The sequence below is a fragment of the Nipponia nippon genome, unplaced genomic scaffold, assembly GCF_047370975.1.
Source record: "Nipponia nippon isolate SJK-2023a ecotype South Korea unplaced genomic scaffold, ASM4737097v1 scaffold_9, whole genome shotgun sequence".
NCBI lineage: Eukaryota > Metazoa > Chordata > Aves > Pelecaniformes > Threskiornithidae > Nipponia > Nipponia nippon.
Window position 1 is genome coordinate 46,076,829 of NW_028262413.1, and position 24,781 is coordinate 46,101,609.

At 54.3% G+C, this 24,781-nt stretch overlaps 3 protein-coding genes across 10 annotated transcripts; 2 read left to right on the forward strand and 1 right to left on the reverse strand.

Moving 5' to 3' along the window:
* On the forward strand, positions 1–13,939 carry UBAP1L (ubiquitin associated protein 1 like). 5 transcript variants are annotated; one of them, XM_087745278.1, is made up of 6 exons: positions 1–560; positions 2,994–3,148; positions 4,986–5,732; positions 7,196–7,417; positions 11,614–11,715; positions 12,710–13,939. In XM_087745278.1, exons 1-6 carry the CDS (start codon positions 452–454, stop codon positions 12,842–12,844), a joined length of 1,470 nt encoding a protein of 489 aa, XP_087601404.1. In that variant the 5' UTR covers positions 1–451; the 3' UTR covers positions 12,845–13,939. The 5 variants fall into 5 exon arrangements, with proteins under 5 accessions (XP_087601404.1, XP_087601407.1, XP_087601408.1 ...); XM_087745281.1 differs by lacking the exon at positions 1–560 and adding an exon at positions 576–2,783; XM_087745282.1 differs by lacking the exon at positions 1–560 and adding an exon at positions 576–2,186.
* RASL12 (RAS like family 12) lies at positions 12,883–24,750 on the forward strand. 4 transcript variants are annotated; one of them, XM_087745289.1, is made up of 6 exons: positions 12,883–12,905; positions 20,789–20,905; positions 21,015–21,071; positions 22,213–22,286; positions 22,380–22,570; positions 23,371–24,750. In XM_087745289.1, the coding sequence occupies exons 2-6, from the start codon at positions 20,797–20,799 to the stop codon at positions 23,753–23,755; spliced, it is 816 nt and encodes a 271-aa protein (XP_087601415.1). In that variant the 5' UTR covers positions 12,883–12,905; positions 20,789–20,796; the 3' UTR covers positions 23,756–24,750. The 4 variants fall into 4 exon arrangements, with proteins under 4 accessions (XP_087601415.1, XP_009468307.2, XP_087601413.1 ...); XM_009470032.2 differs by lacking the exon at positions 12,883–12,905 and adding an exon at positions 19,687–19,903 and having other exon boundaries at positions 23,371–24,748; XM_087745287.1 differs by lacking the exon at positions 12,883–12,905 and adding an exon at positions 20,357–20,510.
* KBTBD13 (kelch repeat and BTB domain containing 13) lies at positions 16,745–19,504 on the reverse strand. The gene has a single exon (XM_009470033.2). It carries the CDS (start codon positions 18,180–18,182, stop codon positions 16,800–16,802), a length of 1,383 nt encoding a protein of 460 aa, XP_009468308.1. The 5' UTR covers positions 18,183–19,504; the 3' UTR covers positions 16,745–16,799.
* Positions 24,751–24,781: the final 31 nt, after the last annotated feature.

Here is a 24,781-nt window from a genome sequence, read left to right on the forward strand (position 1 = left end):
GACAGAGGCATCGGATTTCGAAGCCTCCCATGTTCCGGGCAGTTTGCTTGAAAAATGGGTTTGGGGCTTTGCTGGTCTACACAGATTGTCACGGCAACTTTCCAGAGCTGCAGTCGTTATTCTTGCTTAGCCCTAATGTGTGGGAATGGATTTAATCTCTCCAATTCCTTACCTCTCTGCATCACAACGTCGTGTAATTGCCTAAATTCAACACTTGGGCCTTACATGTGGCGTTAGTAGTTTCTTAGCTGAAGCTTTGCGTTGATTTCTGTTAGTAAGAGCGTGCAAACTAGTAATTTTTGGTAGAGTTAGAAATTTTAGTTTTCAGTTCAGGAAGCTTAGTGACCGGAGGGTGCTCTGCGTAAATAGTTAGGCTCCTTATCCCATCAGCGTGTCTGACGGGACAGGCTAACTGCGTAAGCTACGGTAATCTTAAAACTGTCAAAGTCGGATGCTTGTCTGGCGCTGCAAGAACGTAAAGAACCGAGCAGCAGATAAACAGGCAGCTCAGAAGCAACCCTGTTGGCCCTGCGAGAAGAGCTCCATGATTTCGTCGGACGGTAAGGATAACTTCATCTCGTTAATAAAAATAGCACTTGAAAATGCCAGGGGATGATGCAGGTTGAGGTGTATTTCAGTCCCTCAGGCTCTCTGTGGTTTGTTCTACATAGTTGCTCTTGTTTAATGACATCTGCGTTAAAATGTTTGATGTTTTTAGCGAGGAAGACGTTGAAGCCACAGATGGAAGAGGAACGTTTCAAATCTTAACTCATAAAATACATGGAGACAGGGTATTAATTCGTAAAAAAACCTTGTGTATTCAGATTTAACACTCAAATTTATCTGAGTATATACTATTTTTAACTTTGAAAAAATCATTATAGCTCAGAAGGAAAGAGGGCTTGGCTACGAGTTTCCGAGACTCCTTTGCATCCCATTCCTCCCCTGGTCCCAGTGCGGTTCGGGTTTCTCACGCTTTTGAGGCACGTCCTCTTCCGGATAGGAATTTGTCCGTTTGCCAGCCCGTACCTGCGATGTGAAAGCGGGCAGGGCTGGCGTGAAGCAGATGAAGGCAGAACGCTTGCAGGAGCTGCTTTCTGGTGTAAGCTGGTGTTCACGACTGACCCTCTTATTCTTGTCTAGTAGCGTTTTCGTCTCCTCGCCCCAACGTACTTCTTTTCTAAACAGCAGTTTGGGGAATTAACTCTTGTCGGAGCCTTTCTCAGAGCACGGTATTTATGCAGTGAAATACGGTACCATAATCTCTCCGTATTTTCTTCATCGTGGCTTCAGACACATCCACTACCCGTCTCCATCCCTTAAATTGGCATTTAAAACCAAGTAAAGCCGTTCTAGGTGTGAGACGACGAGATTCTCTTTTCCTTTGCACCTTTGTACCGCACGGCTTTTGGGAAGAGCTGCTTTACAGCCTACGCTGCAGGGAGGATCCGTCCCTCTCGCAGGCGGGGAAGGCGGCTTCGCTTGCAGATGTTTCCGTGCGTTGGCTCTGTCAGTGCTGACGTGGATCGTGACTTAGGCTGAGCCCTCTTAGGCTGGGGAGCAGATGGCCCGGCTCCGTGCAGGCTCCCACCACGTTGCGTGTGTTGCGTGTTAGCAGCAGCACACGTGCGGGAGCCGCAAAGCTGGTTAGGGGCTCTGCCCGCGCCACGGCCCCGCGTATTAAAGGCTCCTGGCGTAAGCAGGCAAGCGGCAACTCTTGTGATTCTGGTAAGAGCAACTGAGTTGAACCGAGTGTCTGTGCGTGTCGTGCCTCCTTTGTGGTCTAGAGGCAGTTTGTTAGTCCTTTGGTAACATAAGAAATGACCTTGACCGCCATTTCCCATCATAGACCCTTGTTTTTGCATTAAACTAACAGGCAGCTTTCCTTGATGCGTTCATCTGCTTATTTTCTTGTTGTGGAGTGTTTATCCTCATTGTTATAGAAGCCATTTCTTTTTAAAGCGGAAAAAAAAGACCAGGAAAAGCACCGAGGGATGTCACACCAAGCGTTTACTGTTTGTGTCCTGGGAATGGCTGCTGCTTCGGGAGGAGCAGGCACGGGCCGCAGGGACCAGAGCTTGATGGATTGCTGACCGTTACCTCTTGCCAATTCACAATATATAAAGGAAATTATTTTGCACGCTGTTGTCGCTGGGAAGCTGAGGACTGGAGGCTTCATGCAGCAAGTAGTGGCTTTTTACTAAATTGAGACATTTATACAGAGCTGATGGCTACGCTATTGCAGTAATATTTTCCATGCCACCATTCCCAGTTCATCAGAAATTTTTCTCTCCCCTGCTATTCCTGATCTAAAAAACATCACCGTGCTTAAAATGACTCAATGGTTCTTAAAAGCTAATCTGGCCTTAAAATGGCTCGTTCGACATCCCTCCAACACCGAAGCTTGCCCTGTTTGGCTCTCGGTAAGCTGCTGCGGCACCGGAGGGGATGCCCTCGCCCCAGCTCCCCCGGCTGCTCCGCGGGATGGCTTGGCACGCGTGAGCTCCGCGACCACGGGCGCTCTTGGGTCACGCAGAGAGAGGAGACCTGCGAGGTGTCCTCCTTGGCTGCGGTTTCTGCCTCTGTAACTGGAAAAAGTGCTCGGTCCGTCCCCGGCTTGGGAAAGGGAGCGTGCGATGGGCAGCGGAGGGAGAGGCAGGAGGGATGGAAAGCAGTGGGGCATGCATGGAGGTGGAAGCGGAGGAGAAAAACGCTCAGGATCTCTGCCAAATGAAGCTGTAAGCTTGGTCAGGGCCTGCTGGCTCAAGCTCAGAATAGCAAAGGTTAGTTCAGACAAATCTTCCCGGTACCAGTAATTAAGATTTTGCAAATCTGGGCATTGCACACAGTGGTTTCTACTTGGCTGGCAGCGTCTCTGAGGGCTGCGTTCCGTTTCCCGGCACCACTTGAAATAGCTCGTCTTTCCCTCCTTCCACCCTACTTAAAAGGTGCTAGTCCTGCCTTTTACGGTTTTGTTTCATCCCTTCCTCCAGCAGCAAGAAGTCAGGCAGCGGCCATGAGCTACCTGGATGAAGTTCCTTTCCGGACGGCCCGGAGCCTCGACGGGGACTCTGGAGGAGAAAACACTTTAATCACCGCCCCGGCCATCGACCTCCCCGACTGCGCCGACATCCTCATGAGCACCATGGTGAGTCGCCTCCGCTTGCGCCCGCGCCCGACTCGCTTCGGGGGGGATGCCCAAGGGGATGTCCGCGGTGTTTGCCTTTTCTTGTGAAAAAAGGAAAGGGAAACCTCTCCTCCTAATTGATCTCCTCTTAATTGGCTGGTTTGCAGGAGTGGGAGGAGGTGAGGACGATTTGTGGTGGGTGGGAGTGAGGCAGGGGTGGCTTTGGGGTTGGTTTTTTTTAATCCCATCCAAGCAGGAGGGTTGGGTCTTTCTGGGATAGGAGGACAAGCTTCAGGCTCTGCTCTGGGATTGTTTTCTAGTTTGGAATCATCACCATCTCATTTATTAATAATATTTATTAAATATTTATTAATAAATTAGCAGGTATGCAAGCAGGCAACACTACCTGTGCTGGCAACATATATATAATATGTATATATATATATAAAATATCCTGTGGTGCTTTGCGATCTTCCACATTGCTCAGTCCTAAACTGCTTTTGAATCTACAGCTATTGCTGTAACAGCTCTGTCACCGGTTTTAAACCCCGTCACGGCGATTTGAAGGAGCTATCTGTGCTCTGGAAGGGGGAAGGAAGCCTTTCCCCGTACAATTGTGCCGAAGGCATGGAGTCGGCTCTCCGGGCTCACGGGTAGGGCTAGCACAGCTCCAGTGGAAGACAATTTCAGAAATACTTTGCGTGTTCGCCCGTCGGTAGTCTCACCCATAGGTGGGGTCAGTGCACTTCACGGGGGGGAAGGTGATCTGGGTGATCCCAAACAGCCTCTGCTCGCTCCTGGTGATGGGTGAAGCAGCATTAAACCCCACATCTGGCTTTTCGCTAGCTCAGCCTTGCTCATCCCTCCCCCCAAAATGACACATCCCAAATCCGCAGGGTGTGTTTAACATGAAGAGTCACCGTGTTGTTCATTTTAAGCAATATATCTGAAGGAAATTTTAATGCATGTATTTTTTGCCACATGTCTAAAGGCAGGTGATGGTCTGCATCCCCATGGACCGTCTGAAGTGGTCCACCACCCCAGCCTATCCCAGTAAACCCCTGGCCCTGGGTTTCTCCCTGCTCAGGGACACATCGGTGCTCCCTGCTGGGGCCGAGCGATTGCACCGATGGCCCGGGCTGATCCTTCTGGAGGCATGTGGTGGTGTTTTCCTCGCAGAGGCTGGTTTGGGTCCACAGCTGACAAGTGGCAGGGAGCAGTAAAAACAGCATTCCTGGGCTGTGAATGTACTTGCCCGCCCGTCCGGAGGAGACCTTGTTTGGAGAGCTCTGGGACGGGCAAGGTTTGTTTTTTCCAGGAAAACCCTCAGATTTCTGTCTGAAACATGCTTATATTTTAAGCCAGACTACGTGGAAATGACGACTCTGTCCTGGGACCAGCTGAGCCCCTGGCGCTGCCGGAGGCTCCCACAGCCGGTCCTGCCTCTGCCCAAGGTGGCATCTCCCCCCTTGGTGGCTCCTGAGCCTCTGTGCCCTATGTGGCTCTGCCAGGTGCCACTACTGGGTGCTGTCCCCTTCCACAGCATCCAAACTGTCACAAAACCACCTCTGAGCATAAGACACCTATCAAAAGAATTGTAGATACAACTCAAAATAGAAATAACTTCGTAGCCAGATTTTTTTTCAAGTATAAATTTGGGGATTCCTTATAGGGATGAGGCTGGCACTGCCCAATCCTACAGCCCTAGTGCCTGCAGCCAGCCCTGATGCTTAGGGAAATAGGAGCCAATATGGGAAGGATGCAGCCCTTAAGGTGCCTTCGTGAAGCACGTGGTTCGCTCCGTGCCCTGTGGTCTGGTTGCAGATGCCCTCACCAGCTGCTTCTCGCTCTTCCGCAGCACGACTTCTCACTGGAAAGAAAAGTGCTGTACTGGGTCGAGGTGGCCTCTCAGCGGCAAACCTCCCGGCATCGGGTCACCTCCGAAGTCGTCCCCACGGCTCCGCCGTGCTGGCTGTTGCTGGTGGACCCCGTCGACAGCTACGGGGGGAGAGCACGGGACGGGGCGGTGCGGCGCTGCATCAGCCTCAGCGCTGCCGACAGCAGCTACGGGCACGTCAAGGACAGAGGTGCCTTGTCCGACACTGAGAGCGAGACCTGGCACTCGGAGGAGGATGAGTACTCGGAGGATGATGAGTACTCCTCAACCTCCTGGGAAGAGAATGACAAGGATGAAAAGGTTTCCAGGAGGAGAAACACTGGGAGAGATGCGGCTCCACGTCCCAGCTTTTACCAGAGCCGACCAAAGACATCACCCGGCTTGCTGGAGCCCTCACCAGAGAACGGCGACCACAACCCAGCCAGCCCGTACCCGAGCAAGCAGAGACGCTCCATGGTGATCTTTAACAACATGAAGAACGAGCTGGAAGCAGCCAGGAGGAAGCTGGCTGCTTTGGTGCAACCTTTGAACAGAGCTGCCGCAGAGAGCGGAGGGGTCCCGGTGCCACGGCTGCTCCCCCAGCGCCCCCGCACCAGCTGCAGCGTCAAGTACGGGCCAGCCCCGGATGGGTCCCCGCTGGGGACCTTGGTGCCAGCTCCTCCGGCCGCGGCAATCCCCCCGATCAAACGGCATAAGCCCACAGTGCCGGTGAGGTTTTTTTTCGTCTGGTAGCCCTTTGCTTGTCGCTGACACAGGAGGGAGGTGGAGGGCGTCGAATCGGTCCCGTTTGCTGGGGTCTGGGCAGCAAAACGGAACTGAAATGAGAGAGAACACTACACCCATGAGAAATTGCTGACGAGTTTTCATAAGAAGTGAAGGAAGGGGTTTTTTTTTGCTGGGGTTTAAAGGCAAGCTTTATGGGAGGACGTTTACTTGCTCTGTCCTACCCAAAACATCTGTTTTTCCTGACAAGCAAGGCATCTTATTTGATTTTCAATTGAAACACTTAAAAAACAAATGATTTTTTTTTCCCCTCTTTCCTCTCCATTTTCTCCCTCTAACAGATATAAACAGGGTTTATTGGGAAACACCCCTTACAGCCATCACAGCTGCTCCTCCTGGCAGCCCCAGAAGAGAAGCCGGGGCTTGAACGGAGACAAAACCGGGCTGTTTCTGCGTCCCCTCTGCCCTGGGTCTCCCTCATTACCTGTCCCCGAGCTCACTGCCCTCCTTCTCCCTCTTTTATAGCTGGAAAAGGCCACTTCACCCGACTCCTCTTGCAATATTGGCGTCCTTCTCTGTGGCAAAGGCTGTCTGGCTTTTCTTATAAGTCTAGGAAACTTTAGATTTCGCAGTCCTACTAGAAATACAAATCATTTAATGATAGAGACAGTGATGTGGAGTGATGGAGTAAATATTGCTTTCCATCACCTTGAATCTCAATTGCGCCATGTTTTTTAAGAAATCACATCTCATCCAGCTGCTTGAGAGACTGAGGAGATGAATTACCGAAAACCTGCAATTAAAACCATTGGACCCATGAAAGGCCAGGTTATTTATGTGTAGTTGCATTAGACATAGGGTCATTAAGGAAAGATTAAATGCCCGTGTGTATTTACACACTAAACAGCTGTTGCAGCTAATTACTAATCCATCGCCCACCCTGCTCGGCTGCTGTTGCAAATGGATCACACCAAATACTAAAGCCTCGTACTCAGGCGAGCATTTCTATGTGCAAGGTCGTTTTTGGAGATGGCTTTGTAAGAGCAACCTAAATACATCTGATAAACATCACGGGCATAAATGGGGCATCCTCCTCCTCGGGCTGCCGCATCGCCTGCCCGCAGGCAGCGCTGCCTCTCGCTTGGCCAGTCGAGGACAGCATTTATTGCTGGAGACGTGACCGGGACTCCTAGGGAAAGGAAGCTCCTTTTGCTCGCTTTGCCCCATGAACCCTCCTGAGCTCTGATCTGTGTCTATAGCTGAACTTGGATTTAATTAAGTCCGGTCTCCTGTGAAGCTCAAGGGGGTTTGTTCCACATATGGAAATTTTCCTCTTCTAGAGAGAGCAAGGTAACTGCTGGCATTAGAAAGCGTTGCTTCAGCCTGGGTTGTTTAGTGTCGTTTCATGAGCTGGAGCAAGAAGAACATCTGCTGTTTTTTTCTCGCAGTCCCTCAGCCCCTACGCCTGCCTTCCCCCTGCCTCCACGCCTGCCTCCACGCCTGCGCGGCCTCTCAGTTCCCACAGATCCCAGCAGGATTCGGCGGCTGACCTGCTCTCGGCGTTGAGCCAAGAGGAGCGAGACCTCATCGAGCCCGTTATAGCTTTGGGCTACCCGACCCGCAAAGCCATCCTCACCCTCCAGAAGACCGGAAAGCAAAGCTTAAGTCAGGTTAGTGGAGCTGGCATGGCGCCGCGGAAGGCTTTTGGTAAAGAAAAACTTGATTTTCATGGAAAAAGGGATGGCTGTCTTGTTCGGGGTGGACTTCTGATGGCCTTGTATTTCCTGCTTTGGTATCAGACCTCAGTTGATAGGGTTTTCCATCAGATCACGTCTGCGCTTTTGCTGTAATAAAATAGCAATGAGTCACCTTCAGCTTTTCAGCGAGTAATAACGACTGGGTAACATTATCGGTTCAATCTGTTGTATGGAGCATAACGTCCTTTTGAAGTACAAATTTTGTCCCTGTACATGGAAACTTTTTGCACGTTATTTTTTCCCGGCTGTTAGATTCGTATGATTATTGCCATGGCTCATCCTGTCAGAGCGGGAATGTATGAATACCTCAGAGATTTGTCTGGGCTCTCTCCAAAACACAAGTTCCCCGCATTGGAGCAACAAGGGACACCGTGCAAGCATTGCAGCTGGGTGCCAGAGCTCTTTTCCTGAGGAACCCTCTATAATAACCTGGGATTTATTGAAAATAATTAACATACAACCTCTTCCTATCCCTGGTATCCGAGTAGATCACAGCCTGCTGTGCTGCATCCTGATTCCCGAGGTCTCTGCTTGTCCAGATGAACCTCGCGTGGTCCAGCTGGGCTCGGAGCATCCGTGCAGTGAAGGATGCTGCTGGCTCTGACCCTCTGGCTTGGCAAGCTTGGGGCTGGACCTTCCCATCCCAGCAGAGGATTTAATAGGGGTAGATTATCCAAGTAGCTCTTGCAGAGAGAGAAGGGGCTCAATCGCAGCTTAGCAAGAGGGATGTCCACTGGGCTGTCATGCCAGGGAGCAGGAGCACACAGAGGTGTGAGCAGGCACGGCACCGAGCAGCCGCTGTTGGGTGCCAGTCTCCTTCCCGTGCTCCCGGGGAGCTGCCTGTGCTGCGTGGGCCGGCTCTTACCCGTCTGGTCGGTGCACGAAGCTGCTCTGCGGTTGAGTCATGCTGCAGCTTCTGGCTCCCTCCTGAGTCACCCCCGGCTGGACCAGCCTCCCCAGAACCTCGCTGGTGTTTCAGGCGAGCATCGCTGCAAGCCGAGGTGGGAAGGGAAGCTTTATTTCTTCAATTCTGTCGTGGTTTCATAAAGGTTTCACCTAGGTAGAGGGAGATGGGCAGAGCCTAGCCCACGTTCTTTGCACAGAGCCGTGCAAGGGTGTCTTGTAACAACCGCTGGCTTCAATATGAAGAAACAGTGCATCTTATTAAGGATGGAAATGGGTAGTCTGCTCCCTTCTGTATAAACACCGGGACTCCCATTCCCTGGGAGAAGAGATTAATGCACCAAAATACAAGGTCTGCCTTATATCCTGTGCCTTCTTCACCAGCAGTTCCCATCTTTCCCATTTCTGCCCAATTCAGCCAAGATAAAATGTAAGGCCTAGTCCTTCATGCATCTCTTACAAGTACAAAACTACCAAATTAGGCTAAACCTTCCTGGAAAATATGTTTCAACTCAAGTTAAAAACAAGAGCTGTGGGTGCTCTTTATTGCTTGCTGGTGTCACGCGGGGTTTCAGCATGTGACGATGACAGCTTCAACTGTGAAGATTGATTCTAGTACCAGATGGTAGCCAAAAATTGCTCAATTTCTTTGCAGCGTCAAGTCAAACTGGCAGAGCCCACCCTGGTGGAGAAGGCAAGTCTGCTGCCTTAAGGAGGTGATGCCTTCTCAGTTTGGGTGAAGAGCCTCTCTAAAAGGCTCAAGCAGGGTTAGTTGCCCCAACGTGCCAGAGGTTCATCATCTGGGATGTCATGGCCAAGAGCTAAACCAAAAATGCATCATTGCATTTTGATCAATGATCATTGATCAATCAAAAATGCATCGTTGATCCATGGAGCTCTCAAGGTACATGTGAGCTGAGACATGACAGATGGCTGCGGCTGGTCAGCATCCACCTCCCCAAACAGTCATAAGCACGGAGTTCAGAGCAGGGCGTTCACCAGGGACACAGCCCACTGCACCAGCCACCTCTTGGCCATGCACGGATGGGGAGCCTCTTCCTATGGACCGTTGGACTCTTGTGAAGTCAATAGTACAGCAAAATATGTGCTCAGCTGTGCTTCCATAATGTGCTCCTGCCCCTTTCCTCCTCCAAAAGAACTTGCTGTCTTACCCCAAGCGACCATCTAGATCTTCAGCGCTTCCTACAAGCCTTGCATCAGCCGCCCCTGCTGGCGGTGGCTCCCTGAGCATCTCCGACACTTGTAGAAGCTGGGTTCTCAGTGGCGGCATTTGCGGCAGTGAGTTGAGCGGGGCTGTCCGCCGTGGTGCTGGCTGGGGTCTCCCTGTCCCCCCAGAGAGCCTCTGCCCCTGGAGGCTCAGTGCCCACTGGGTTTGTGCATCCCTGGCTTCAACCTCCCTGCTGCAAGACTGGGGAGATGTTTACCCTGTTCCTCCACGATGAAATCAGCGTTTGGGTCTTTGGTGGTGTTTGCTCATGGTATTTCCATGCTAGCAGCTTAGAGTCCATGGTCCAGGTGGGTCGGTGAAACTGTTGGTGGTAAGGCTTTGCTCTTCTTAAGCAGCCAGTTGTTGGAGCACCTGAAGCGGGGACCTCCTGGGGATGGGCCTTTCCGATGGGCGTCAGCCAATGTGGTAAAGGGACATGGAAGATAAAACCCATCGGAGGAGGGATTTCCTTTACATCGCTGCCCATGCTTGTCTTTGATGTGAAAAGCTACATTGCTGCACGTAACATCAAGTAGCAGCAAATGAGGGAAGAGATAGATTAGCAGGTTACTGATCTACCAGAGCCTGGAGGTCTCTTCCCACGCAAGCAGTCTGTGATGAGGTTATTGGGTTGGCTGTGTAGCGGATAGAGCTGAGCTCTCCAGGGGTTCCTGCACTGGAGGAACTTCACGTCTAAGTGCAATAAGGAGCCTCCTTGAGAGCTACAAGGGTAGAAGAAACTTCAAGAAGGCAGTGGCACCCCCTCCTCCTCCCCAGCAAGCGGTGGGGCTGGTACCGGACCCAGGGGTTAGCAGGTCATAGTATTTAAAAACCTGTTTTTGTTTAGTCTTCAGGATATATATATAGATATATATATAGATATATATATATATATATATAATTTTTTTAATGATAAAAATCATTGAGTTGACAACAGCACAGATTTCATGCTGGGCTTGAACAGCACACCAGGCTGCCAGGGCTGGCCGTGAGCACGGCGAGCAGGGCAAGAAAATACAGCAACGATCTGGGGTGTTTAGTTAGTAAGGTAACGAGGAAGATAAAAACAGGTTATGAATGCCAATGACCATCTAATTTTTGAGGTAATAAGCTGCTCCTTAAGGCTGACATTTCCTAAAATTCTTACTCTGCTCTGTAGCCGAACTAGATCAACTCAATGTTTGAGGGACTTTTTTGGCTTTCTCATATGTTTCATGGTCTTTTACTGAATCCTTCTCCTTGGCTACAGCGGTGCTGGGGAGGGTGGAGGTCTGTGCGCTGGTGGATCTGGGGAGATATGAATCAGCTTCTCCTTGGATTCATCCAAGGAGATGGCATGGCTTTGGGGAGACCCATGGGATGTTTTTACCCCCCCTGCTATTGTATAGCTCATTTATTATTGTCTGTCCCATATGTTTTTGGACAGTGAATGATTCTCATGGTATTTAAAAGATACTGCTGGGAATAGTGCTGTCAGCACTCCAAGAACAATGAGGAAAGCCAAAAATAACTGTTTACTTTCAGTAATGACAGCACACGGGTCTCCCCTGGGGTAGGTTTTGTGCTTGGACACTGGAGCGAACCCGTGGGTGCCTGAACCCCGGCACATCAAAGGGATGCTGGGTCGGCCAAGGGTAGACATCTCACCGGGATAGGCTCTGCTTCACCCCCCAGCCTGGAGGTCATCTCTTTGTATCTCAGATGGTTCAGATGTTTGGTTTGCTCCTCGTCCTCCCTCCCCCTTGTTCCCGTTCCCACCCTGGGGGGGTAGAGGGGACCAAGACGTTGTCTTCTCGTGGTGGGAGTCCTGCTGACGGACAGACCTCCCTGGCCGAGCATCAGACGGGAGCCGGCAGAGCAGTTGTGCCCCAGATCCTCCCCAGGAGCGTGTCCCTGGAAGGTGGCAAGGTGGGCTCCTGAATGCACTCGCACCTCATGTCTCCAAGGTTGGATTAACCCTGGTTGTCTTCTTCTGCAGTTCCTGAGCTACCTGGGTGCCTGTGACCGGCTGCTGAAGCAGGGCTATGAGGAAGGGCAGGTGGAGGAGGCCATGGAAATGTTCCAGTACTCGGAGAAAAAGGTCAGAGCGAGGCGGCACAGCCCGGCCCTTTGTGCTGCGTCCTCCAGGCTCGCTTTTCCATGCATGCTTTCCTCCTCCTCCACTGCCCCTTGCGCAGCCTCCCGGCAGGCCAGACCCATTGCCCTGCAAGCAGTGAGGCCACACTGGCGGCAGACCCCTGGCACAGCGTCACCATGAGGACCCCCCCAGGAAGGACCCCGGCTCCGTCGCTCTTCTCCATCCATCCTCTCACCCCGCCGTGCAAGCGCAATGCTCGCTCAGCCACTGCGCGGGGAATCCCCCACCCCGAGCCCACCAGCACCCGCACTCGCTACCTCCCTCCCGGCTCCCCGTTTGCATTCACCCCCCAAGGAGACCAACCGTGGTGGCACGCCGGGTGTTGGTCTCCATCACCAGTCTCCTCCTGGGGGTAGTGAAGAGCCGGGGTGGGAGAAAATCTGCTTGAAATTTGGGCTGGCGCTGTTTGATGCGATGCCGACGGCACGTAGGGTTGCTGGCTCACCGCTCATTAGGGCTGTGGCAGCGGGAGGGCGCCCGGGTCTCGGTGTCAGGCAGGGGGTTATTTATTGAGGACACGGCTCCGGGAGATGTTGTGGTGCTGGGGCCCAGCCTGAGCAAGGGGGGAAGCAGGACAAATTAATTCCAGCTACCACTCACTGCCTTTCCCTGGCCTCTTTATAACGCAGGCAAACACTTGCATGGAATTCATATTAAACTTTATAAGGAGTAAGTGAAGCTAGAGGCTGACTTTATTAAATATTTCTTATTTAAAAAGTTGATGTAAAGGCACACTTTTAAATGCTAGCAGTGGTATGAGTGCCCTCTCCCTGCTGTCGGCAGTGGCACCAGGAGTGCCCTTCAGCGGTAATACAACCCGGCAAGGTCGCCTGGCTGCAGCCTTGTCACCCAACGCCGTTTCTGCTGCAACTCTGCGATAAATCCATCCTTGAAACCCCATGATAACATCACTCCTTTCTCTTCCTTCTTCCTCCAGGCAGCTGAATTCTTGCATTTGTTAGCTCAGTTTAACGATATGGGTTTCCAGCAAAATGAAATCAAAGAAGTTCTTTTGCTTTGTGGGAATCAGAGGGAGAAGGCGCTGGAAGAGCTCGTGATGAAAACCCAGTGACCAGCATCCTGGACCCCAGCCACAGCTTCCCCTCTCCAAACCGGACCACCGAAGGACTCGGGTGGGTCAACACGCGCTTACCTTTCCGCTGCTCCATCCCCACCCCGAGCAGCTCGGCTCACCAGGCACAAACCTTCAAAGCACCGGCTTGGTGTCTCATCTCATTTTATGGACATCCATCATAAGCGTGTTTGTCACTGTGCTAAGGCAAAGGCTTTATAGCAGGAGTGTTTATCTCTTCACCCACACATCTCCACCCTTGATCATCTCAGCTGTTTAGATTAGATGCAATAAGATCCAAACCGCCTTCGGCTTAGATTTTGCAAAACCCAAACCACAGTTTTCTCCCTCCACCTGGGGTGATGGGTGTCGTGTTTGCAACTACAATCAAATGTGGATTCTTAAAAGATTATGTAAATCAAGAGAAGAGATTGTTTTCTTAAAAACTGAAGGCTCCTGCAGAAACATTTGCTGGTCCTGGCTTGGGAAGGGTCTCAGCTGACTTAGTCATGGTTGAATATTGTAATTGAAATCCGGTCCGATCACATTAGCTTCTCCTTTTAAACCAGAAACTTGAGAAAAATACACAATTCAATGAGGGTAAGGAAAGAAAACAGCCTGCCCTTGCTCTAGAAATACATTAAGTTTATTCAGTGCAATAAAAAATGCCTTATGCAAGGGTTTGTGCTTGGGGAATTTCATTAAATTAGAACAGAGAGACAGGGAACGGCTCGGCTGCCCTCCTGCTCTACCCAAATCAGGAAAATTCAGGGGATGCTTCCCTAAACGGTGGAGACAGACTCCAAATGAAGTTAAGCATGAATGTTAGGATCAGGAAAATCTGGATGCCCAGGGGAACTTTTGTATGTAACTGAAGGACGGAGAATGGGAGATTCGGGTCACCTGACGGCATGTGTCTCTTGGCTTGGCAGTGGAACAGTGGACAGTGTTTTCACATAAAAGTATATTATTTTCCTGTGAATTAGATACAGATGTAATTTCTTTGAGTAAAGATGATTGGAGGGGTTCTTCTGAAATGTATTTGTGTCTTTTCCTGTGAAAATGCCAACTGGCACAACTTAGCAGAGAAAATCCTTAATTAGTTGCATTAGTACCATTTTTCCATTGTATCCTTCCAAACGATCTCCCAGCCCAACGTACTGGCATCGAGTTAAAACACTGTGTCCCTTCTCTGTGTATCTCTAGGTAGGTGCCAAACACCAGCAGGAGGGTCCAGCCCTCCATGGCTGCCTTCATCCTCGCCTGGATGCAACGAGGAAACTTGGCATCCAAGTTTTGGGGGACTTGACCCATCCGTACCCAAGGATGCTTTACACCTTCTCTTCTTTAACAGATGAAAAGGGAAATGTGGCACCTTGTATGGCCACGGGAGATAGTCGCGGGGAGCTCACAGGCTCTTCTTTGGAGCTCCTAGCTCTGTTTTTCCTCCAGCTTTCCCTTGGTTATACAAGCTTTTATTTTTGATACGGCCCTTATAAGGCAAGTCCATTCTACAGACAGCTTTTCGTTACGTTCATCCTTGCCAAGATGATGTCACCTTAAAAAAGAAACTTGCAAAAGGTTAAACTGTGATTAGATAGATCGCTCCGCCTCAAACTGTAATCTTTGGCGGAGTAAACACCATGAAGATTGAAAGGGGAAGATAACGGTGCTGTGCTGGTGCCAGTAATGTTGAGGGCTAAGTTCTGGTGGAGCGAAGCACATTTGCAGCATCGTGCCCACTCACTCGCTGTGCAAAGGCTGAGCAGCCTCTCGCCCTCGTTAGAGATTTGCTTGGTCCTGGCTCATCATTTCTTCCCTCTGCTTGCAGAGGTAAGAACTGTATCTTTTTTCCTCTCCGTGCACCTAAAATTATCTTGTGTTTACTTTCTGTATCGCAGTCTGGATTGATGGATGCAACGAATTACTCATCTTTTGGGAGCATCCATGCCATACTCAACAGTGCCTGCCAAGACCTGCTCTATCCTGCAGGTGCTACTTTTAAAATCCTAAAACCTTTTGCATGTTGTTGGCAAATACCTTTGTAAACCCCTCAACTGTGAAAAAACCAGTGTGTGAAGGTGGGGGGAGAGGTTGTATCGCTTGGTGGTGTCAGAGCTGGAAGGAAGGGGAGAGCCTGCCTAGTTCAGCTGTCCCGGGTTAGCCACAGGAGCCCATCATAAATATTGTAGTAACAGAATAATTTTAAATTTATTTTAATGGGGGGTTTAAGCTGTTTGTTCAACTTAAGATGGTTTTAAAGCAGCGTGCTTCCATGGGCTGCTTTCAGTTAGGGGAAGACAGCGTGAAATGTTAATTGGCTTCGTCTAGGAAGGGAACAAGGATTTGACTTGATGGGCTTTCTGCTAACAGTCTGCCCGAGGATAGGAACGCCGCTCAGCTAATGCTGCGGCACGGTGTAGAGCCAGGCAAGGTCCACCAGTGTCCCCTGCCAGCCCCGTGCCACCATCAGACCTGCACCTCCACCGGCTACTGTCCCCATCTCGGGGGTGACAGCGGAGTGGTGGCCTAGCCCAGTGGCAGAGGGCAAATGGGGACAAGATGCATCGAGTGGTTTTCAGTCTGGATATGGATGCAAGCTGGGGTTTTCTTGTTTGTTTTGGTTTGTGGTTGTGTTGTGTGGGTTTTTTCTCAAATGCGGTAACTGTTTTGAAAATGCTGAGAACTTGGCGAGGGTCAGCAGCGGAGGTATTTGAGGCATCTCGGCTGGTATTCTCTTCTGCTCCGTCTCAGCTGGGATGGCACGAGCAGCCCGAAGCCTGCCCCACAGATGGGAAACCAGCTGAGCCATAGTCTGGGTTTGCTGCTGTCCTGGTCCCCGCAGGTCTCCCAGCAGCGCTGCGGTTGCAAAGGGGAGCAAGGACGTTCTCCAGGCTGGACATTCTCCAGCCGTCCCCAGGGCTGGTGTTGAGGGCTAACAACCTAGGGGATGGTATCTCATGAGAATGGCTCATCTGGTTATGAAGCTCTGCTAATGGAGAAGACCTCGGCAAGCCTGGCATCACCGTGCAATGGTGGTGCTCTTTCCTCTCCTTCCCTTTTTGCACCCTTTTGTATTTCCAAGGTTTTCCATGTCCTAAAAAGACCCTATCTTGGCTCAAATGAGTGCCAGCACTTGCCACCCGTTGGGTCTGTGCTGGGGCTTGGCAGACGAGCCTGGAGGAGACAATAGCTGGCTAACGCACTCGGTGGGGTGATGGATGGCTCCCAGGTCCCAGAAGCCCCTCAGTGCCTTAAGCACCCAATGCTCAGGAGATGTTTTCCTTCATCCCCCCCATCTCCCCTCTCCCCTCCTCCTCCCAGGACCTCGCTGCAGCCGGGAGTGGCCGTGGAGACCTCCCCAGGGAGCGCGGGGCTGTGTGGGAACTGCGCTCCCACGTACGGCTCTGAAACGGAGCTGCAGCTGAAAAAGCATTCAGCGAGCAGGAGCAAGCCTTGACGTGGATCCCTGTTAGGAGGTATTTTCCTTCAGAGGAGGGGGGAAAAAACCCAAACCCCAAGAGTAATGAAAAACACAGGGGTTTTTATAGCTTTCCTTTTAATTCCAGGATATAACAAATGATTTCCCATTGGAGCAGAGAGGAGCTGGGATGCTGCACACCTTCAGAGTGCGGTCAAAATAAATAAAACCTGTGTTTGCATCTCTGGTATCTGTCCTCTGCAGAAGCCGTGAAGCCCTGCACGTGGTTGGCTCATGAGCCCACGTCTGGTAGGACTTTGCACACAGCCCATGCAGTGCAGGCAGAGGCAGGCAGCAGCTGCCTGCAGCCCCTTTCCTTCTGGCAGGGTCTAGTGTCACCTCCAAGGTCCAATGTGACGCGTCCCTGGACCTGAGCACGGCTCTGCGGAGGAGGAGAGAAGCCCGGCAGAGCGGTGGGTGCAGAGCCAAGGCCACGTGCAAGGAGAGCATCCCAACGTGGGACAGGAGGGCCACCTACGTCGCGACGTCGTGGTCGCGCCTCGGCAGCCGCAGGAGGAAGGTCTGCAGGGAGCCGCTGCGCGGGAAGCCCGCCCGCTCCTTCTTGAACCTCCAGGTCTCCTCTTCCACGGAGTAGAGGAGTGTCAGCATCTTGTTGACAGTGTAGACGGTGTCACCCCTGATGACGGCGGTGAAGAGGGCTCCTTTGCTGTTCATGAACTGCCCAGGCAGGGCGGTCCACTGCCGCGATGTCAGGTTGAAGCAGTCGATGACGCAACGCAAGAAGTCATCCGAGGGGCCGTTGCGCATGATGTAGAGGTTGTCACGGTGGGCCACCATGCAGTGCCCGTAGCTCTGGTGCCGCTTGAGCTCGGTGACGGGAAGCCATGCGTCTCGCTGGGTCTCATACTCATAGATAACGGTGGTGTCCAGTGGCTTCCACAAGCAAACGAAGATCTGCCCCATGGCTTGGGCGCAGGGTGCTGCTGCGCTCGGCTGTGGCAGGTCGGAGACGAATGTCCAGGTGCTGGAGGCCACATCATACCTCTCCACGGACTTCAGGGAGATCTTCTCATACTCCCCACCGATGGCATAGAGGTAGCCCTCATGGCCCACCAGCCTGACGTCGTAGCGCAGCTGATGAGGGCTGGGGAACTCGCTCCAGGTGTTGGCATCGGCGTCGTAGCAGAAGCTGCTCTCCACCACCTGCTTGCTGGCCCCGTAGACACCACCCACGATGTAGATCTTATTATCCATGGTCGCCATGCCAGCTAAGAATGTGCTGGCGCTCAGCGGCAGGCAGGAGAGGGTCCTCCACGTGTTGGTCTCCTCGTCCAGGTAGCAGATGGTCCTGGAGAGGTCCTCCAGGAACTCGAAGGTGGGCGTGTGGGCTCCTACCGCCACGAAGGTGCTGGGCAGGAGGGTCTCCACGTAGGCCAGCAGGTCGGCGGAGAGGCAGTCCAGGTACTCCTCCAACTCGGCGTAGCTGTCCCTTATGTAGAGCGCGGCGCAGTGGAAGAGGTCCAGGAGACCGAATATGGCGGCAGCTTGGTACAGCAGGATGCAGTTGTCGGAGTTGATGGAGTGGATCAGGTACTTGGCCAAGGGTTTCACCTGCAGGAAGGCGGCACACTCGACCGCCTGGAAGGTCTCCTCGCTGCTGAGGATGGGCCTCTCACCCGCCAGCACCCGCAGCATGACGAGGAACCCGGCCGCGCTCAGCTCCCCCAGCCCGATCTCCTCCTGCGTGCTCTCCTTCATGCCTGAGCGGAAGAGGGCACGGAAGTACTCGCTGCTCTCCACCAGCAAGGTCTTTTCCACCCAGAACGACTGCTCCTCCACCCGGATGAGCACCCGCTCTGGGGGCCCTGCCCGGGAGCCTTCCTCCTCTGGGGTCATCCTCGCCCGGGGGCTCAGCAGCTCTCGGCAAGGGGAGCAGCACCCGCTGCCCCTCCGTGCTGTGCCCTGGTGCAGCTCCCTCCTGCCTCCACCACCCTTCGATGCCTTTGCTCCGCTGCCTGGCGGCCGCCACGCTGCTGCCTTGTAATATAAATACCTTCGGCTAAAGATAGCTGAGCTTGTGACCGGGGCCTTTCAAAGGCATCCGCCGAGCTCAGCTGCCCACCCAAAACACAGGCAGGGCTCCGGCGTCACTGGCCGGCGCGGTTGACGGCAGAGATGCCCGGCTCTATCACGGCTCATCCCACAGAGGATGCCCGGCCGCCCTGGGGGAGACGGGTTTCACTCTCCCCTCTCTCGGGCATCCTCCTTGCAATGGCCTAAAGGGACGGTCCCCACCCCGGGGAGGGTAACACGTTTGTGTGGCTGGGAAGAACGTGTTGCTGCACTATTTTTATTTTTCTCTTATAAAAGTGGGGTTTACGGCTGTAGGGATGTAACCGACATCAGCAAATCTCTGTGCCATCCAGCCCGGCCGTGGGAAAGGGACTTTGCCACCCCCTGAGCATGGCCAGAGGCAGGGAGAGACCTTTACGGGGCCGTTCTCTTTGCAACCCTCCCCAGGTAGGAGGCGTGGAGCAACCTCGGCAGCCTCCATCGCTGGTGCAAGGAGCCATAAACCAGCCTGTGCTTCATCTGGGGATCCCATAGCAAGAAAAATGATGTGCAGCAAACCCCTTCTCTCCGGAAAAGTCCCCTCCGGCTGCAGGGCTCACCCCGCTCCCCTGTAACACCCAGACACGGGCAGAGGCAACCTCCCCTTCACCTGATTCATGTAGATGTTGACGGTGAAGAAAAGTGTTATTCGTGGCACGTCTCTCGTTTGTGTGCTATTCACAGCTTTTTCTGGCTAGAAATCCCATTTTGCCTCTGCCGTGGGGTGCCGCAGAGGGCCAGCAAGGAGGCCCCCAATTCCCCCCATCACCACCTGCAACTGGTCTTTATTTTGGATGCATAATTTAATGCAAGTAGCATAATGATGCATCATTTAATCCACCTTGCCAAAGGTATATTTTTTCCTCCCTCCTTAGCCCCTCATCCCAGCAGCTGGGAGCTCCCGGGGCACCGCATGATGGCAAAGCCATTGCCCCAGGATCGTGGCCCGAGCAGGTTCCCCAAAAAAATCTCAGTTTAGGGGAGAAGGTGAAAGCTTTGCCTTGTGTTACTGTCATTAGTCCTTACAGGTACCCGGCTTAAAATACCACGTTTAGCTCTGATTGCTTTTAAGCATCCTTGACCTGTGTCCAAAGGGGGTCTGGGGGTCCCCAGAGGGGCTGTGCTCCCTGTGGGGGAGCGATCCCCATCCTCTCCATCCTCCTCATCCTCCCCATCCTCCCCATCCCTGGGGCTTGCAGGGACTTCCACACTCCCAGACTATTTTGGGAGGGTTTAAAAATATCCTCCCTGCATTAACGGGCAATAATCCCAACGGCGCAGCAGCCCCGCATGGCCACAGAGCAGCCTTTGCCCCCCAGCCCCGGGTACGGTTCCCCACAGAAACCCCTCAGGGCCGGCCCAGGGGCCGTATCCTGTGGTCCTGGGCGCTGAGCCCCATCCCAAATGGCTGTGATCTCCATGACAACGCTGACTTCAGCCTCCGCCACCTACTCGGGCTCTGAGCCCGCTGGGTGCTGGCTGATGGCTCGGTGCGGGCAGCGGCGGTGAGTACTCCCCGTGCTCCCCTCTCCCCCCTTGGGATCATGCCTTTTGGGTGGAAAAATGGGATTTTTTACCCCTGCAAAGTCTCTTTCAGCAGCAGAAGGTGTCTGCGCTTAAATGGGCTGGGCGGGTGGTGGACAGGAGGGTGGCTGTGTGGGCAGCATCACTCCTGGGTGCTGCTCCTGCCTGCGGGAGGTGTAATGAGTGCACCGGCCTCAGCCAGGGGAGCGAGACCGGGCTTTTGCTCTCTGGGGGCTCGGTGAGGTGCTGCGGACACAGCGAGGTGGCTACCAAGCGCAGGCACAACGGGTTTCGGGGCCAGAGGTCTGTGCCCAAAGCCCCAGGAGCTCGGGGGCTGGCGCGTGCCCTGCTGGGGGGATCGTCCTCGGGGAGGCCGGGGCAGCGTGTCCGGCCCGGCGCCGGCGCGGCAGCTTTCCTTACAAGGAGTTTGGCTGGGGCCCGAGCGGCGGGAGCCGCGCTCGCCTCCGCCTGCCTCATTCATCGGCAGCCCCGGCGGAGCAGGGGCCGCTGCTCCCCCAGCCCTGGCCCCGGCCTCGGCCCCCACGCGCCCTGGTGAGCCCCACGTCTCCTCCGGCGGCGGGTTTTAAGGTGGGAGGCTGCGCTTCTCTTCTCTTTCTGGGGTGCGAAGGGTGGGCAGAGGGCTGGGGGTGCTGGTTTTGCTTGGGTGGGGTGCTGGCTGCCAGCGTGGGGTGGTGATGCCGACCGCCCCAGCTCCAGGATGCAGATGGAGGAGAGTGGATCCCCCTCCCTGGTGCTGCTGAGCCCCCCTTCCCCCCAGGCTGGGGCACCCCATGAGCCAAGCGGCGAGAAGGTCCCCGTCCAGCACGGCAGCGGGTGCCCCACGTCCCCCCCGCTCTCTCCCGCAGGACGGAGGATGACCTCGATGTTCGGCAAACCCCGAGCCGGCGGCGAGCGGCCGCCCCAGAGCCCCCTCGCCGAGTGCAACGTGGCCATCCTGGGGTGCAGAGGGGCCGGCAAGTCAGGTGAGATGGGCGCCCCGCTGCCACGGGGATGGCCGGGCACTGGGGGGGTGCCAGGGTGCCGGTGGCATGGGGGGCCACCTGCCTCACCCACCTCTTTCACCTCCTGCAGCCCTGACCGTGAAGTTTCTAACCAAGAGGTTCATAAGCGAATATGATCCGAACTTGGGTAAGACGATTTCTCCGCGGGTGTTTCCCCCGGGTTGTCCCCCATGAACTCCCACGGAGCATCCTTCCCATCTCCCACATTTCCTACGAACATGGCATTTAAGGGGAAAAAAAAGCCCAACACCCAAAATTACATGAAAAACAAGGGAAGGGTGGGATTTGACCCAAACCTCCCTGTAAAAACAGGGGTGAAAGCAGCGTTCTCTCTGCGGGCACGTCCCACAGGGGAACGTCGGCTCCTCTCATCGCCCCAAAGAAACCAAAAGCTGAATTACTGGGGGGGCCTTGGGGAGCATCTCCTGCCTCCTGCTCGCTCCTGGGGGTGTCGGGCAGGGGAAGGGCTGGGGCAGCGAGCGGGGGCCGCAGAGCGGGCGGCCCCGGGGGCTGCGCTTTGCAGCGAGCGGTTCTGGGCAATTTTTTTTTCCACTCATTTGAGTAATTAATAACTATTTTCCTAGGCCTGACTCCAGGGCGCGGGGAAGAACCATAAATGATTTATCGGGGACATTAGGGAGATATGGACCTTGTCCAGGAACTGACTCCAGCCCCTAATAACTCAGCGACTCTTAGGAAAGAAGGATAAATCCTTTCCTCCTTGGATCTTTTTTGGGAATGTGGTTTCATCTTCCCACGTCAAAACCTTTCCGAAACGCATCTGTTAGGACCTGGCTGGGAAAAGGCATCTTCCTCCCAGGGGAAGGGCTGAGCGGCTCTCCCTGCCTGCCCTCCTTCCAAAAGAAAGGGGTGCTCCTTTTGCCTGATTTATTGGGAAACAGCCCCGGTGTCAAGCCCCCAACTCGCTTTATCTCGCCAGGTCGTGGCATTTAGATAAGGGCTGAGCCCCGGGTGCAGTGATGGCCGCGCCAGGCTCCTTCCCTTCCCTCCTTCTCCCATGGGAGCCCACGCTTGCAGCATGCGGGGGGAAATAACTGCTCCCAGCTGGGTTTGCCCAGCGGCATCACCGCCAGTCCCCCAAAATAATGTTGTCTCAGGAAGGAGGGAGGTGGGAGGCATTGGTGGAAGATGCTCCTCACCAGGGGATGAGCTTTTTTCCATGGTGCTCCAAGCATGCAGGGCTTTGCTTGGCTTTGAGGAAGACAGGACACCCCAGCCCATCTTCACAACCACCCTTCTCCTTGCAGAGGACACCTACGCCTCGGAGGAGCTGGTGGACCAGCAGCCCGTGCTGCTGAAGGTGATGGACACCGCTGACCAGGTGAGGCACCAGGGCACCGCTGGTGCCAAACGCCCGGCGTGACCCGGCTGGACCACGGCTGGACCACGGCTCAGCCGCTCCTCTCGCCCCCAGGACGGCCCCGGGAACTGCGAGCGCTACCTGCGCTGGGCCAGTGCCTTCCTCGTCGTCTACAGCATCGATGATAGGAAGAGCTTCGAGGGCTGCCAGCGCTACCTGGAGGTCCTCGCCCTGCACGCGAGGGGCTGCCAGCGCCGCTGCCCCGTCCTCCTGCTGGGCAACAAGCTGGACATGGAGCAGTACAGGTATCGGGCGTGGGGCAAAGCTATCTTTTCCCAGTGCGGGAGAGCTCACAGATCAGCCCCCCATCCCTCTGGCTGGGATGCAAAACCCAAATCTGATTTTTTTTTGTGGTTATTTCCACCCCTGTTGGTATTTGCCACGTCCTCCCACATCTCCAAGGTTCCTGCTCTCCTGCCTGGGGGATGATGTGTTTATTTTGAGCCCGGTGGTATTTTCAGTGGGATGTTTTTCAGCTGCATGGTAAGGCAGCGTCACCGTCCCCAGGCAGGCCTTGAGCCCGCTCCAGCTCCTCGCTCCCCGCTGGATGTGCCCTTTCCCTGGAGCCCTTTCTCGCCCCGTCCCCGCTCCCAGGACTGGATGTCCCCGGTGTGTTTTTCTGGCCTTCTGTGCCGCTCTGGGGCTGTGCTGAGTGTTGGTCCCATGGGTCCTCGAGTCATGCGCGTTGCTGAACCCCACTGTGCGTCGCCAAATCCCCCCATGCTCCCAGCATGGAGGCTTCCCCCTCCCCACAGCAAGGACCCACCCATCTCCTCCCCGCTTCCCAGTGCGCTGCCATCGCATCCGGCCCCCTGCGTCACTGGCGCACATCCCTGGCACGGGAGGTCGCGTGATTCCCCAAGGACCCGCGCAGCCCGTTGCTCTGGGATTTGGGGAAAGGCAAAACTTTTCTGGACTCGCGTCCCCTGCTTGTCCCGGGATGGGGGACGAGCGGGTGGTGCCCCCCGCCTGCACCCCTTGCTCCCCTTTTCGGGTGGTTGCATCACCCCAAGGGATGCTGCACCCACTCCCTCCCTCCTGCCAGGCAGGTGCCCGCAGCCGAAGGGATGTCCCTGGCGAGCAGGTTCGGGTGCTTCTTCTACGAGGTGTCGGCATGCCAGGACTTTGTGGGGGTGCAGCACGTCTTCCACGAAGCCGTGCGGGAGGTGCGGCGGCAGGCAGAGCGGAGCCTGCCCATCCGGCCACTCTTCATCACCGAAGAGCGTCCCTGCCCGCCGGTGGCCACGCCGGTTGCCCTGCCCACCCACCACGGCTTGGCCAGCTGCACATTCAACACCCTCTCCACCGTCAACTACAAGGAGATCCCCTCGGTGGCCCAGGCCAAGCTGGTCACCGTCAAGTCCTCGCGGGCTCAGAGCAAGAGGAAAGCTCCCACACTCACCTTGCTGAAAGGTTTCAAGATATTTTAGGACGCGTCCCTGCGGGCTGCGGAGGTGGCAGCGAGAGACCCCTGTCCCCCCAGCTCTGCAAGGGCTGAGACCATCCGTGATGGACTCATGGGCGCCACAGCAGCCACTGGCGGACGGTGGCCCCGGTCTCCACGCCGGGGCAAAGCCCGCGGTGACGATTCGGTGAGCAGACGGGGTGCCTAGAGTCCGAAATCGGCTGTGGCATCACTGCCTGCCCCTGCCCTGGCTCCCGTCCCCCCTGGCCGAGCGCTGCCGCAGTGTTTGCACCCTGTCCTGCCACCGGCACCAGGGGCCAGCCCGGCTTTCCATGCGGATCCGGGCAGTTCCCAGAGCAGCCGGAGCTGCGAGCACCACCGTGAGGGCGAGGGCCGTCCCCAGGGCCCCCCAGCCCGCTTGGGCACCTGGCACACAGCGATGGGAGCCCAGGAAGGGGGAATTAATCATTAATCAAGCATGGAGGCACCCATCTCGTTCGTCTCACGGGTCCCCTGACCGAGCAATAAGTAGGAGGAATGCAGATAAAAGAAAGATGCAGATACTGTTTCAGCCAACTAAAGGCCTCAGGTGTCCTGAAACTGATTCCCATACATCGAAAGAAGTCATACCAAAAGAGCTGTTTTTTTAATCAACTTTTTAGGCTATAGTGTTCCTTTTCAAAGACTTTGCGAGGAGAGGTGCTTCACTGAGGAGGACACGCTCTGAAAAGCCTTTGTTTAAAAGACTGATGTATTTCCAAAAATGTCTTAAAATAATTTATGGCTTCTACACGTGTCCCGTGAAGGGCGTGAAGCGAATCCTAAAGCAGCCCAGGCTCTGCCTGGGCCCAAGCCAGGGCCAAGGGCTGTGCGTTCAGCTTCGTTTGCAGTACCAGGTTAAATGTGCTGCTCCTCCCTGGAGTGGCAGTTACTCTGCAGAGTAAAATATCCACATGTATATTTGTACATATATACATACATATATATATATGACCTTACTGATAGAGAGAGAGATTCAATATGGGATTTCGATCAACCACTTTGGAAAGTA